Consider the following 15,727-nt stretch of genomic DNA (forward strand, 5'->3'; position numbering starts at 1 on the left):
TGCAAAATGATTAAAATTTGCATAAGACTGTTGCAGAAAACCTCCCGACGAAAACCACTGAGAACTCCTAACAAACAATAATGTGGAATAAAGGATAGACAACAGCATTTGTGAAAATTGCAAGAGATATTTATAGCTGTTTTCACGAAATTCATACAAAGGAATTGCGTTTTAAATTTGTATTTGAATCTTTCAATATGAAAGTTAACTTCCTAACAAACAATTTTGTTAAATAGCAGCCTATTCAGCAATAGTTCGCCCAAAATCCACTCAACAATAGTTTAATAAACTGTAAATCAACAAAATTGTTTGCTGGGTTATGCCTCACATAACAACATATTTCAAGAATAGTCATATTTATGGAACGAATACAGTAATCACCCGATTATATCTCACCCTGATGATTTTTGGCGTGATAAAATAGGGAAAGTGATAAAATCGGAAAATTTTTAAAATTTTATTTTTTTTATTGAAGATGTTAAATCAATAGCTAAATACGTAAAATCAGCGATTTTAATTTCTTTTGGAAAATTTATCTGTACAAACATATGAAAAAAGCTGCAGTTGTTTTTTCATAAATCGATATATCTGAATAATGACAAAAGATAGAGAAAAATTTTCAAGGGATGAATTTCACTTTTTGTTTTTGAAATTTTTTTTCTAAGTACAGGATCTCAAATTGAATTTTTTATATATTTTTTATAAAAGCTCAGACAGTTTGAGCTTTTATAAAAAATATATAAAAAATTCAATTTGAGATCCTGTACTGAAAAAAAAATTTCAAAAACAAAAAGTGACAATAAAAAATCGATCATCACTATTTTTGTAAAACATTTTTTAGATAGATAATTCAGTTGCCAAAAACTTTTCTGAACAAACCTAAAAAAAATAAAAAACCTAAAAAAATCGATGTAAAGTTGCAAATAAATTACAATTAAGTTTTTTATCCGTTCAGGTTTTTGTTTGAATTGGTAAAATGAATAACTTGCTTTTTTGTAGCGCAGTACCATAAGCAAAATATTAGATGTTCTCACAACACTAAACTTTGCCGAAGACAGCATGCTACACAACACTAAACTTTGCCGAAGACAGCTGACATATTGCAACCAGAAAAATCTTAAAATGTAAATAACGATTTTTAAGGCCTTCTCATAGAAAACTTGATGTTGCTTGCAATATGCAAGAGATAGAAACATGATGTCTTCTGTAAAGTTTCTTGTTTTGAGATCACTTAATACTTTGCCTAAGACACCGAGCATCTATCTTCATCTAATGAAAAAGTAAATATTCTATCTCACTTCTAGGAGGATTGATCACCCAGCTTTCTACATCAAAAGATGCGTTTTCAAATATTTTGAAACTTCTCCGAACATATTATACGGTTATAATAAACATTTGTATCACTATTCAATTATTCGCACGATAACAGCAAAATGTAACATTGTGCATCGGTTGAATTTTTATTGTAAACTGCATCCACAACTGCACAGAATTATGAAAAATATCTTAAATATTGAAGCGTAACAGAAAATCAGTTCCCCCTGACATTTTTTTAATGAAATGTTTTATGATGATAAAATCGGGTAAAAAATGTGATAAAATCGGGGGCAGATAAAATCGGGGGCAGATAAAATCGGGGGCAGATAAAATCGGGTACAGATATAATCGGGTGATTACTGTATAACACAATTTTATTGCATATGGACCAAACCACGTTCAATATATTTAATTTTTTTTTAATGAGAAAATATGTATTGGTCTACAAGTTTTAATGCATCTTCTTCCTGTAAAGGCTTTAAATCTTCGAATGCTAGACGTGTCACAAGTTTTAAATGAAACCCAGAAATTGTAGCTTTCGTGCATGAAAATTATTCTATTCAACCCTTTCCGAGGTTTTTGCATTTTAGCTTTCAGAAGTTTCATTACAATACTGCCCGTCGCGTGGAGTTTAAACAGGAGTTTTAATTTTCCCGTTTCCTTTGTTGGTTCGAATTAAAGAGACTCGAATAACTGTCTGTCCCACAGCCTGTTCAGAATTGCTTTGGCTGTGTGTGCATCAACGAGGAGGCACAGAAACTCTCCACTACTACGAAGAAATCGTAAAAATGGGCACGGAAAATGTAATAACAAGGGGACTAAAAACTAGCTGTGTGGTACCGTTTTCTGTAGCGCACCAGTAGAAATCGCTATTAGTGGACCCCTTTGTTCTCGCATCGGTGTTGATGGTTTGGTTGCTGCTTGGGCTGTGTTGGTGATGTACGACCGCAAGCTAAACCGTTCTTTGCTTGCTGTTGGATTTCTGCTGCACCCCACGGCTAGTCTCGTTGGAAGCGTCAGTTCGATTGAATGTGTTTAACGAAAGGTTCGAGTTGTTATCGTTGTAACTTTCGTTTGGAGAAAATTATATAATAGTGGATAATATTTGCACAATATTACTGTTGCAACGATTGTTTTTAACAACTAGATCGTAAATAGTGTACGGTTGTGGACAAATCGTCGGAAGTTGCAGTATTCCTCCTGACAGTGGACATTGAAGTGATAGTGACGTCATAAAAAGCAAAGAAAATTGTCCTTCAAAGTGAGCACCTTTATGGTGCCTGGAAGTGATAAAACTTAAGTTCAAAACACTGCCGTGACCAATTCTGATCAGTGTGACGCAAGTTAATTGAAGTAAAACTGTTTTTCGTGATTAAATTGAGTATTTTTCTAGCTGAAATAAACATAACCTCAAACAACGAAAAACCAAAATATACTGTGGGATTGTTTTGTCAGCAGCGAAAAAAAAACATCAGTCAGTAAAAAATCGCTTGCTGCGTCATACGAAAATTGTATTGTTTGTACGCTACTATCACGAAGCTTGCGTGGTATCAAAATATTTTTATTTTCGTCTCGATTTACTGTGGAAAGAAAAGAGAGAACACAGAAGTGCACGACTGAAGAAAAACATCGATTTGAGTAATCCAATTTGATTCCATCCAAGGAAGGCGAGTGTGTGAAACACGAACAAAAACTACACGTGAAGCGAGGCAGACGTAGAGGGAACTACGTTTTATAGTACGAAGACGATGTGTGCCAAAGTGTTGAATCCGATGGTGCTCCCGGAAATACAACAGCTGCGGTCTCCGGCCGTGATACGGAGAACAGCTCCGGTAACCTCTCGCATCTCGGCGGACCGTGTTAAGCGGGCTCTGTTTGGCCCCGTCGACAAGGAGGAGTCCAAGAAGTAAGTGAAAGTTTTTTTTTTGTTTGAGCGAATGAATGTGCCTATTTCGTAGTATTTTTATAGTTTCACTTTATTAAAATCTCACTTCTGATATATTTTTAATTCAAAAGAGCTGTAGTAGTATAATTGAGTTGAGCCAGCTTATCATTTATTTCATCATTCATGTTTAATACGTCAGTTTCTTCGATGTCTACAAAAAATTATCCTGTTGCAGTAGATACCAATCTTATTCATTGCGTCTCTTCTCCTTTTATAGCATATTCGAGCGTGAGCTGGGCGCCCACACCAAAAAGGTCAGCGACAAATGGGGCTTCAACTTCCAGACCGGCCTACCGATGGAAAACCACCGACAGTACCAGTGGGAACGGGTTCCACCGACGTCGGCGCCGGTTTGCTTTGCCGGAATGGTCACACTGACCCCAGCTGCGCACGTTGTGCCGCAGTCTTCGACCGTCTCCGAAAACCTGCTGGATCAACGCGCGGAGCGGGAGAATTGCATCAGCTTCGACCGGGATGTTCCGCTGTCACCGACCCTAGGAATCGCCGATACGAAACTCCAACGGACCAGCAGCAGTAGCCGTTGCTCGCCTACAAAATCGACAATACGACAACCGAAAATCACAGGTGAGCTTGTCTTTTTTTAATTTATTATACAAAAAAGGGTCCCCTAAAGTATGAGTTCAACGTTTATAATTAGGCAGAAAAATGCCGAAAAACTTCGAAATGCAGTGCCGCTTGTTGTCTCTCTGGTGCGTGAAATATAGGTTTTTTTAATTTCCTCCTTGGTTCAAATCGAGGGAGTGAAGTAATAAAAGAAAGGCAGCGTAAGGTCGAAACTCCTTCAAGACCAAACGAAAATGTCTGATCTATATTAATGCATCGCACTGACGGTGTTGTTGGTTGTCACGGTTGCATGCATTTATCAACGGTTTTTCGATTCCAGCATGCTCGGAATCATCTGTTCCGGCACCCATACGGTGCTGCGGTGGTGTATGGCACAGTGTTGCGAACCTATTACCATATTCCACCCTCTCCGAAAGTTTTCCTCACTTCGTTCAGAACCGTTGCTCCTGCTGAGAGCGTTGGGTACGCACTGAAATTAATACCTCTTTTATTTCCACTGCATTGCATTATCGGGTTGAATTCGTGAAAGTAGTCGTCCGGGTAAGGCACGGCTCAGAGTATAAAAATCGAGCGGATATCTGTTTTTTTTTTGTTCGGTCTTTCCTGTTTTCCTGCTGGGCCGCGCCCGTAGGAACGTTCATGGTTTCATTGATCGATTGGGTAAAAGACGTCGCCCTTCTCATTGGGGAACAGTTTCTTCCTCTATGGCTCTGCGGAAACAATCGAATGCGGTTAGCAAATAATTGTAATTATCCGATAGCCGGAGCAATTAAGGCTTTTGTTGAGGTTTTGTTTAAGGTACATAATAAAATTTGGAAAAAAAATAAAAGCGGAGAGAAAGAATAGAAGGTAGAAACGACAAGCTCGGGGCTCCGAGGTTCAGCTTTTATTGGTTTATTGACGGACGCGAGTCTGTGCATAAAGGCAGAGGCCACGGACGTGCGAACAAAGGTTTTCGGGAAGGTTTGGTTTGATTTTTGCGCTTCGATTGTTGGCTTGTGCCTTTGTCGCTCGAACTATCATTGTATGATTGTATGATTTCGGAACAGATGGCTGGCCCAGGAATGGTGCGGCAATGATTCTGGTCTACAAGGGCAAAGAAAAGAATACTAAACAGATGTTTTACACCGATAGTGGACATAACGTGTTGAAGTTTATTTATTGAAATCTCCGGGAAATGTGTGAAGTAGGTTTAACCAGCTTTGAAACAAAAGTGCAGGAAATTCGTTAGCTTTTAGTAATTGTTTAATTTTGAGGAGTGTTTTTAAAACTCAATTGATAAAATGGGATTTTTTTTTCAAATTTAATACATGCGCACTAGAAAAAAAACTATGACTAAGAACTAAGATGACTTTTGGAACGATTGATTTTAATTTTTAACATTCCTATCCGGGCTATTACAGTGTCAACGGAATGTACGAAAAATATTTGACCTGCGAATTTCGTTAAGCGGAAGGGCTCAAAACTTTCGTCTTCTCCAAAAAAAACCCATGGCATTGTTTTTAATTCTTGTTTCAGATTTTTTACAATACCCTTAATCAGGGTGGCCACTCTACCGGGAAATAGACGGGAATTTCAAATGTCCGGGAAAACCGTTCACATAGAAAACCTCATCCTTCAGCATATCTTCCGCATGATTTATTCAACTATTTCGGAATAAATGTCAACCAGAAAACCTGTAATATTTTTTGTATGTGTGACCTAATTGGTCTGATTCTGCCGGTTATGGAAAATCTGGCTGTTGGTTTTAGCCAAGCGGCTTCGGGTTTTTTCGAAGAAAATGTTAGAACGATCTCATCTTGCGTATCACATTTTCCGTGAAGGATTGCTGTGGCGTCCGTCAATCACAATGCGCGAGCTCGAAGAATATCATCAGAAATGTCGTTAATAATATAGAATATAAAATCTCTGTGAGTATCAATATTTTCCATTTACATTTTCCCACGGAAATGTGAAAAATTATGAGTTTATTTTAATTCTGTGTTCTTTGCTTTGTTGCCTGGATTTTGTGAAGGAAAGATGCAAAAACAAACAAAAGATACACAACCAGGAAAAAAGTTATTCTAAAACCTTTGAATGAATTTTTTTTGGTAAAACATTTTTTTACATATTTTTAAATTTTTAAGACGATTCCGTATGCATGTGTATATTTTTTTGAATTCCTGAAACACTGTCATGATTTCGTTTGGAAATTGCTTTTACACAAATTTTGGAATGGTTTTTTACGCGTCTTTCTTTAACGCAGATTTTGGAATTTCCGTGGTTTGTCACGCAGATTTCCAGGAAAAGTCCGATTTCATGAGGGTTGGTTTGCATAACTTTTTTTTTAAATTGTTCATTCAGAGTGACGATTAAATTTAATTTACAGACCATGAGAAAGCTGCTTATACATTCTTATAGATTGGCCCCAGCTCGGAAATTCCCGCAGAAAATGTTTTCAGATCTCGATGTTTCATGCATTTTTAAAACATTTGTCATCAAAGAAAAAAAATCGACAATTTCATGTGCAATTTTCGACCACTTTGAAGCTCTTCTTGCCGAAGTCTAATTGTGGTCGAATTTTGCATGGAAACCGCTGATCCTTACATTTTTCCCATGCATTCCATTAGCATCCATTTGAACCTAATAGCAGGTTTACAGCGAGAAAAGCAGAAGGAAGTAAGACAGCGCGAGAAGGCGAAAATTGTCAAAGATTTGAGAATAAAAATGGTGAAAATTGCTCAATACTCTATTAAGGATCTTGCCAGATTCTACTAACAGCTGGAAGCGATGAAAGTGAAATAGAAGTTATTACCTTGAAACCATGTTTTTACAGGGACATAAATGAAAATTTAAAAAAATATTGTTTCTCTCATATTTTTGAAAATAAAACACCGCACATAGGAGTAAATATGCTTCAAACCTGATGAAAAGTGAAAAACTCAAACTCAATTTTGTTGTCTAGTATTTCGTTTTGAAGTGTGATGTTTGCTTTATCATTTGACAATTTGTCAACATCCAAAAGTTATGTTTACGGACGTAACGAGAGGTTTGAACCGACTGCAATTCAACAGCTTTTTTTTTGAAGTGACACTTCGATATCGCGAGCTAAGGTATAACGTTTCGAAGATGAACAAATGAACAAAGTGGATCGAACAGTAATGTGTACGTAGCATGTAAGGTATTCTCTCCGAATACCCAGGTGTTTGTCAAAATCAATGTAATAGAACCAACAATATTTATTTTTATAAGTTATCTTAAAATGGGATAAGTTATATTGCCGGTAATATCTGGTTGAACGGCATGTATTAAGTAAAACTGTTAGTATTTTATGTTGTAACGGTGAAGAAAAACCTTCCGGATGCTTCCGGTTTCGTGATTTATCGTTCAGTGGAAATAAACAAGAAATTCTTATTTTGTTTCGCTTCTTGGTTAGTTGTAGCCTTGGCTACTAGAATGAAACTTTGTCGAATGATAGAAAAAAATGCTGAAACAGGGTAGCGAAAACCCGGAAAAACCAGAAAAAATAAGGGATTGTCAGGAAATTCATTTTTCGATCAGAGTAATCAGCGAATATCAAGGAAAACTACAGAACGTTCAGGGAAATTTTTTTAACCGAGACGCATTTTGTTTAAACGATTTTCTAGCACAAAAACCTTTTTTAGCATAAAAGGCTAATTCGGGACCTCTACGTATCGGTTTCACATCCGATTGAATACTTTTTTTACTGGAATTTGCGTTAGATTACGTTGCACTTTTTTGTGTCGAATGCTGAAAAATATCAGGAAAATTATTGTTAAATTTCATGGAATATCAGCGAAAATTAAGGAATTTGACTCTGAATTTTTTTCGTCATCCTGGAAAAATCATTTCATGATAAATTCAAGTATTTGGATGGATTTTGAGCCGACTACGACTGAATTTAAATTTTATTATTGAAAACGTCATATATTTCTTTTTCAGGGGGATTACTCTACGCAAAAAATACTCAAATCCCTGATATTCCCTGAATTATAACATTATGCACAAAAAAGTGCAACGTATATGGACGCAAATCTAAAATCCCAATGGAAAAATTATTTTATCAGATATGAAAACAAACAGTAGAGGTCTCCCATTAACTTTTCATACTGGAAAAAAATCAGTTTTAGTGCTGAAGTGTCATTAAAAAAAAAATCGCGCCGTGATTAAAAATTTCTCCCTGTTTTTTTCAAACATTTCCTTATTTCCCTGATCGAAAACTGGATTCTCTGACATTCCCAGATTTTCCAGGTTTTCGCCACCCTTTTGGGCTACATTTTAGCTGGGCTTCCGTTCGTTGGGCTATAGCCCAACTAAATCGAAGCCAAACATCATTTCTGATAACGTTGATTCTCGTTTGAGGGGTTTAAAATTTATTCGAATTTAAAAAAAAAGATGCTGAGTATAAATGTATTCAAAAAATAATTTAATCAATTATTTGAGAAACATTAAAAGTTTGATGGCGTAATAATGCAACGTAGAGCTATGCCTTTTTTTTGAAAGTTATTGGTGAGCACTTTTTTGGCTTGAAATTTGTGATGTGTGGCTTAATCCACAAAAGGGCTTCGTAGCCGCAAGGTTACAGAGCTCGCTTAAATAAGCGGGTGGTCGTGGGTCTTCAGAGAATTGTGATTATGGCACGATTTTGGCTGGAGGAACCAGGTTCGATAAGACTCCTTCCTCTTGACGTAAAAAAAGTTCTACTTATAATAAAACTGATCAGAGGTAAATCACTAAATGCCTCTTTAGGGAATTGTAATTGTGACGCGGTGTTGGTAGGAGGAACGAGGTTTCGATAAGACTCCTTCCTCTTGATAAAATAAGTCTTTCTTATAATAAACCTGATCATAGGAATATTCATCCTCTCCAGGGAATTGTAATTGGCGATATTGGCACGAGAAACGAGGTTTCGATAAGACTCCTTCCTCTTGACATAATAAGTCCTTCTTAGAATAAACCTGGCCAGAGAGGAACGTTAGGTGAAGTCTCACTCCAGGGAATTATAATTTGGCGATATTGGTAGGATAGAAAGAGGCTCGGTATTGTAGAGCAGTAAGCTTAAAACGGAAGGGTAAAATATCACACACAAGCACGGATATAAATGAAAAAACGTATCATTCATTTCAATAGTGATACTGGTCAATAATATGAAGTTCGGAATACAGAAAACACCTGGGCAATATCACAATAGATCAAATGTCTCTGGTCGCAGTGATGAGTCCAAACAGGGATAAAACCCAAACAAATTTTAAGTTTGGCCCTATGCTGCGCTTTCCGTATTCTTTTGCAGATATTGACCTCTTGTATGGCATCAAACGAATCTACAGGGTGTTGGGGAGCTCACTTAAAATACTCTAAGAGGTGATAGAGGACTCTATTTGTAGAGTTATCACTTTTTTAAGTTTCCGGTTATGTTTGCCTTTAACAAGGTCTAGCACAAAAAGTATGACAACTAGTTCAATTCTGTTGGTTTCTTTGGAAAGCTTAGAAAAGTTTATGATCAATAGTGTCTTAAAAATTTAAAATTAAAGAGAATAAGAAGTTTTTAGAAAGGAACAAGTGTGAAATCAAATGTTTCTGGAGAACTAAACTGCAATTTTCACTGAGAATTGTGTGATAAACATAACTTAATTGAACATTGTAGTTTTCTCTAAAACTTGTTCTTTGGCACCAAGCATCTAACTCTGTTAATTTAGCTGCTATTTCACTTTAAAAACAAAAAGATGCGTCTACATTTAATGTAGTAAGATTCACAATTTCTGCTCCACTTCCACAGAAACCAACAGAATTGTGCTAGCTATCGTACTTCTTGTGCTAGACCTCGATAAAGGCAAACATAACCGAAAACTGAAAAAAGTGAATAACTCTGCAGTAGGCAAATTTTGGGCATATGCGTAGAAGTATATTTCTCATCAAATAGGGTTGGCTATCACACCTTAAAGGATTTTAAGTAAGCTCCCCAACTACTCCGAACCTGTAATTTTTCAGTGACGTCATCTGAATCGTTGAAATAAACAAATCCCAGCGGTGTTCAGAAGTCACCATTTGTGATTGGACACACATACTCATTACTTACTAATATTTATCATAAATACCTAAACTACTAACAAATCCCCCCCTTAAAAAAAAAAAAAAAAAAAACAAATCACAGCTACTGCGATGAAAATGACTAATCCAAAAAGCCATTATCACGAGGCTACAATGACGATCATATTGAATGCAACACATAACTGTGGTCAACACAGGTGCACTCCAAAAGCTCAAACCGGTAAATAAATGAAAGATTATAGCTATTTAACCATTCCTGTGTATTTTAGTGTCCCTAGCCATTACAGTTTTTTTTTTCAGAGACTCAAATGAATTTCCTTGTAACATAACGTTAAAGCGACGAATTCGGCGAGCAATTTCTATGCGACACTCTCATGTAAGTTGACGCGTTTTGGTAATGGCTAGGGACACCAAAATTCATAGGAATGGTTGAATAGCTATAATTTTCCGGTTGGAGCTTTTGGAATGCACTTTTTTCATACTGCTCTGCTCATACTGCTATGAGGTTGAATCGCTGCATGCAAATGAAGTCCCGGTTAGTGAAAAGTTACTCTATATGTGCACCAGTGCGCGGTGTACATTAACCCTTTATGAGGCAGTGGCAACTATATTGCCACCAACAACTTTCGTTTTTTTCTGCTTCATAATTATGAGCTATGATCAGTGATCAGAAATAAACAATAAAATTTAATGACATTTTTTTAGCCTCGGCCCGGTAAAGGGTTAAAAGGCATATGAGTCTACTATACCGGACTATCTTTTTGTACGGCCACGATTTTTTTTTACACGGATTCTCGAAATAACACGACTTTTACACGCATGCATCCACCGTGGAAAAAAAAAGAATCGGGTGTACACTGTTCATTCTGACGATATGGCGGATGACGTCATGGCTTCTCTGTTTTACACTCTGCCAGAAAATGGACGAATGAAAGCATTACACTTCTAAACACAGGTTTTGCCCTAGAGCTCAAACTAGAAACAATGAAAGATTAAAGTTTTTTAACCATTCCTGTGCCCCGAGCGAAGATAACCTTTTCAGTGACTTAAATGAGTCTTCCCGTGAGCAAATGTAGCAGCGATGAACCCGATTACTGCCACCGAGTTTTGAAACACTTCTGAATCTGCTAGGAACATTTAAATTAACAATCGGAAACTCGGCTTCAATAATAGTATTGCCCAAACGAAGCTCAATCGTAAAAAACGCTACGACAGTAAATCGATGATCTTGCTGTTCTTCTGAGTTTTTTATGTTTTATCATTATTAATATGTTCTGTTAAATTAATTCAAGTTTTGCACTACGTTTTAATTGACATTAAACTAGACTGAAAATCGTGGAAAAAACTTTGTGCTAAAATCATGTCGTGAAAAAGTAGATCAGCCCGAAAAACTGGGTAAAAGAATCCGGAAGAGATTCATTTCAACGAAAGATTTCTATCCTCAAATCCCCAATAGAAGAAAAAAGTTAATATTTAAAACAAGCTGTGCCTCGTTTTGTTTTTCTAACCCTCAGTCTGTTCGAAATTGTTATCTAATATTTCACCCAGCAGCAGCTGAGGAAATTCGGCCTGGCCGGCAACGGTCAGCCGGTTCTCGGCCGGCAGTATGATGCATCATCACCGTCATTGCATGAAGTAGAAAATTAATTAGTTCTGGCTATCGTCCAGCGCAACCGAAGTTCATTTCCATCTCGTATTGTTTCCTTTTCATTCTCCTCATTGGCCGACTCAGTGGTCAGTGGTTTGGAACTAATCTTTTCTACTGGCTGGGGTTTATAATCTCATCAATATTTTCCTCGCTGCTTGTTTATATATGAAGACAGATAGCGATTGTATTGTGCATAGCTCTGCTTGTGTGGGTCGGCCGGGAAAATTCTTTTAACAAATGGATCGGCGGTTCTAGCTTGGACTCAAGTGATTCATTCGATACGCTTTGTTTACAAATTAGACCTAAGCGTTGCAGTTTCCCTCTTTTCTTCGTGCATTTTTTCGCATTCCTCTGCCCCGGTAGAAGAAAAGAAGTTGAGTCATTAGGAACCTTCTTTTTTGCTTGCTTTTACTTTGATCTTATCTTCAAGTTTATACCTTCTTGACTTACGCTTGAGTCAAAGCAGGCGGCTATAATTTATGACAAACTGTCACAATCTGCTTTCTCCTTACTTTGGCTTCCTACGGTTGTTTAAGTTGTGTATCTATTGTCCACACCCGGTGATTGAGCGGATATGGCAAAATTGCTTGTTTTTACTGTACACAGACAAAGAGAGAGAGAGATAAGTAAGCCGAGATAACCGTGCCACCGCAACATATGTTCCGGATACCGTATTAATTTATGACCGTTTACCACCTCCGATGCATGTGCCATACTGGAATTATGCACCCTTTTTCCGACTGCATTCAAAATTGAATGCTATTTTTGGCCATAAGGATTACTTCCGATAGGCCACGTCAGCTCATCCATTATGCATGAGATGAACAGAAGTTGCACTATCTTTGAAGTGGATCAACAACGATCCAGAGCGCAAACACGTGGGTCATGTTGTCCGGACCAGCTGTCGTATTACGATCTATGTTGTAACATAACATTTTTAATGTCAACGCGATGGAAAGAAGTCTGTGTTGAGGGTGTTTTTGTTTTCCGCACCAACAAAACCATGACGGTGCCACACGCTGCGGCGATGTGAGCAGCACGAGTCAAAGAATGTGATAATCGTTGGTTGGCTTAATGTCTAACGCAGAAGGCCAATTATGATGATGATGATGATGTTTGCGGTGACTACCGAATTCATCGCTTACTTCTATTGAGGGATTTCACGCCAATTGGCGGATTTGACAATTGCAAACCCAGGACTTCAAATGGTATGCTAATTGGAATTTCCCCATAACTTTATCTAACTTTCGCATTGCAGAACTATTTTTTCCACAAACATTTAACAACACGGTTTCTTCGGAACTTCAAACGCTGTAGACAAGTTAGAAATCCCTCCCAATCTTCTCAAGGTGACTATCGTGAGTGCCATACAAAGCAAAAAAAACAATGATTCGGCCCGAACTGACAACGGCGATGACGCCGACGATAACGATGACGATGACTTATATAATTCGGATCTGCTTTACTTATGATACGTGATTTAATGAGTGGTTTGTTGTTTTCCGTTTCTGCCAGTTCGCGCCTTTTTCAAACTCGGTCAGAGCAAGGTCATTTTACCTGCGACGGCGGATTGTTATTAGTTATCGTGAGGCAGGATGTTTTTTTATGTTGTTTTGGTTGTTCAGGCTTCTGGTGGAATGGTTTGGAATTTGGCGCGAAACAAACAGGCCACACGTGCTCTGTTTGCACTACTTTTGTGGGGCGAGAATCCCTTCCTAACGTGATTGTTTGCGCAGTGGAAATATTTATTTTATCAATCAGTAGCTGCCCGTTGTTTGATCTTAAGTAAATATTTCCTCCCCAAAAGCAGAAACACTAAGCAGCAGATGCATAAGCTTACAGCTGTAGCTTTCCCCTTTCGACAGTGGGTTGTTTAACCGGTGACTTCGCTTGTACACAGGTGTACAGACAGGCTAACGGGGTTCTGTGCAAACGTACCGTTGATGGCAGCAGGAGAAATCACCTGCCTTTTCCTTACTTTGCTTTGCTTTACTGCAACATAAAGTACGCGTACTTGTACTTCTTGCTGCCCGTTGTGCGCTGAAATAAGAAATGGGTCAACAGGTGCTGTCTGTGTCACAGACGCAGTTCTTTCTCGTTGTTTTTTTTTTATCCAACTTTTTATATTCATTCATCTTTATCATTTCTGTCTCATTTTAGACTACCTCAAGGAACGCAAACGTCTCTCCGGTAATATTTCGAAAGCTTCCCCGGCTAAAAAAGCACGTTCCACGCAGTCGTCATCAACAGCAGCAATGCCTCGGACTGCCGTGAATCAACTGAGCAAATCGGCGTCGGAGTAACAATATGCAAATTAAATTTTAATTTCTACCATAATTTACTACACCAGAAACAGGACTAGTTCGAAGAAGACTAGAAAATAGGTGTAGTCGGAGCAATTCTTTTTAATAACGAAATTTTTGCTAGTATATAAGTAAGTTTAGAGAACACGCAGCAAAACCCAAGCAGCTGCAGAACAAGTATTCAAATTGACCAATACCAGGCACGATCGACTGAATGAATGCGAACCTCAGGTAGCTCCTTTCGGTCGATGGTGACCCTCGTATAGTCGTTTTTTTTCTGAGTGTAAATATATTTCTAATATATGCTTGTAAATATACCGCCAGAGGCGGCAAAAGTTAGAAGAAAAAATCTCCTTGAAAAGCACATCGCCCTGCGATGTGCTTATCAAAGATGTTTTATTTTCAACCCCCTCCAACATGGCAAACTAAAACTAATTTTAAAACTAAAACCTCCACACTTGATTAGTGTGTTGGTCCTAGCTTCGATCGGTTTATGAAATTTTGCCAAATTTTTCAATTCACCCGTTTGCGGATTGAATCATAGGAAAATGCTTTTCTTGGTGCGCCACAGGGAAGATAGGAGAGTATCCTCCGCAGGCGAAATGATCTCAAAAATGAAGCCTTCCTGTTTGCAATAGTACTAAGCTCTAGAGTCTGTGGGACATTACTGCAATAATCGGCCGGTTTTTGGGTGCAATACTTTTGCCCCGGCTGGACTCTCCCTTTTAGCCAAAAAACACGCACACCACACAAGGGAAGCATTTTCCGTAAAAGGTTCGATCTTCTACTGCACTCTGTTCCTGTACAAATTTACCCCGTAAGTCGCTAGTTTTAATGATTACGCACAAATCGTTGCGTACCTTTTGTGCCAACCAAGAGTAAAGCTGGTGGATAGCTTTTACTGACTAGGATTAGGACTAAATTAACACTTCAAAGCAAACATAGTGCTGTCGATCTACGTCGATCTTCGAATAGGATTTCCTTCAGAGAGGATCGCAATTAGTTAGCTACGTACGTGTGTACGAAGTCTGTCCTGTTTCTCCCCTGGTATCGCATTAAAATATCTAGTGCAAACCGTACTCTAGGTAAATAAACAACACACTATAATTTAATATATAAACACATTACCAGAATAACATATTTATTCTAAGTACACATAAATAGAATCTTCTATATTTTGTTTGTTTGTCGACTATTATGTAAACCATCATGTATTTTGATACCAATATTGCATATATTCCTATACTATTGTTGTCTATACTGCCGTTCCAAGCATAACTGTCACAGCATACATAAGGTTTGTGTAGAACATGGGACAACTATGCTTGGAACGGCAGTATACGTCTAGTGAGACCCTACAAAGCTCCCCATTCTATTGTGTTTATGACATTATTAAGGGACAATAATCGATTCCACAGCTTGACCACATTTGAATTAACCACTAAGTTTTTTTTTTTTCAAAATAATTATTACAAACGATATTTAAATTAACAACTTAGTTCAGTCATCAGTAGAAATGTGTGCGTATCTCGAAATAAATAAAAGCAACATGACCTAGCATATGTTCAGTGTAAATATTAGGACGTCAAATGTGAACAATTTTGTCCTGTGAATTTAGAATGAACTTGGAGTACATATTTGAACTAGGCATTCGAAGTGGATGATCACAGTAGGCAACGACAGAAGAACGAATGGAAATCGCTTTGAAAACTTTCGAAACAAATAATAGTAACAGCTTAACGAACACAATAATTTTAATAGGTATGCGATTTAGCATATGCTCAAAGAAGATCTGTTGCGTGATTCAGCAGCAGATAACCGGGTATCAACCACGACTTTCGATGGGACTTTGGTGAGCTGAAGACTAACAAAGTCACTGGT

The 15,727-nt window shown here is 37.7% G+C and overlaps 1 protein-coding gene across 1 annotated transcript; it reads left to right on the forward strand.

Moving 5' to 3' along the window:
* The first annotated feature begins 2,298 nt into the window (after window positions 1-2,298).
* Window positions 2,299-15,408, forward strand: LOC129725916 (cyclin-dependent kinase inhibitor 1B). The gene is made up of 3 exons (XM_055682349.1): window positions 2,299-3,223; window positions 3,480-3,847; window positions 13,704-15,408. The coding sequence occupies exons 1-3, from the start codon at window positions 3,066-3,068 to the stop codon at window positions 13,844-13,846; spliced, it is 669 nt and encodes a 222-aa protein (XP_055538324.1). The 5' UTR covers window positions 2,299-3,065; the 3' UTR covers window positions 13,847-15,408.
* The last annotated feature ends 319 nt before the right edge of the window (window positions 15,409-15,727 follow it).

Source organism: Wyeomyia smithii, chromosome 2 (assembly GCF_029784165.1).
Source record: "Wyeomyia smithii strain HCP4-BCI-WySm-NY-G18 chromosome 2, ASM2978416v1, whole genome shotgun sequence".
Classification (NCBI taxonomy): domain Eukaryota; kingdom Metazoa; phylum Arthropoda; class Insecta; order Diptera; family Culicidae; genus Wyeomyia; species Wyeomyia smithii.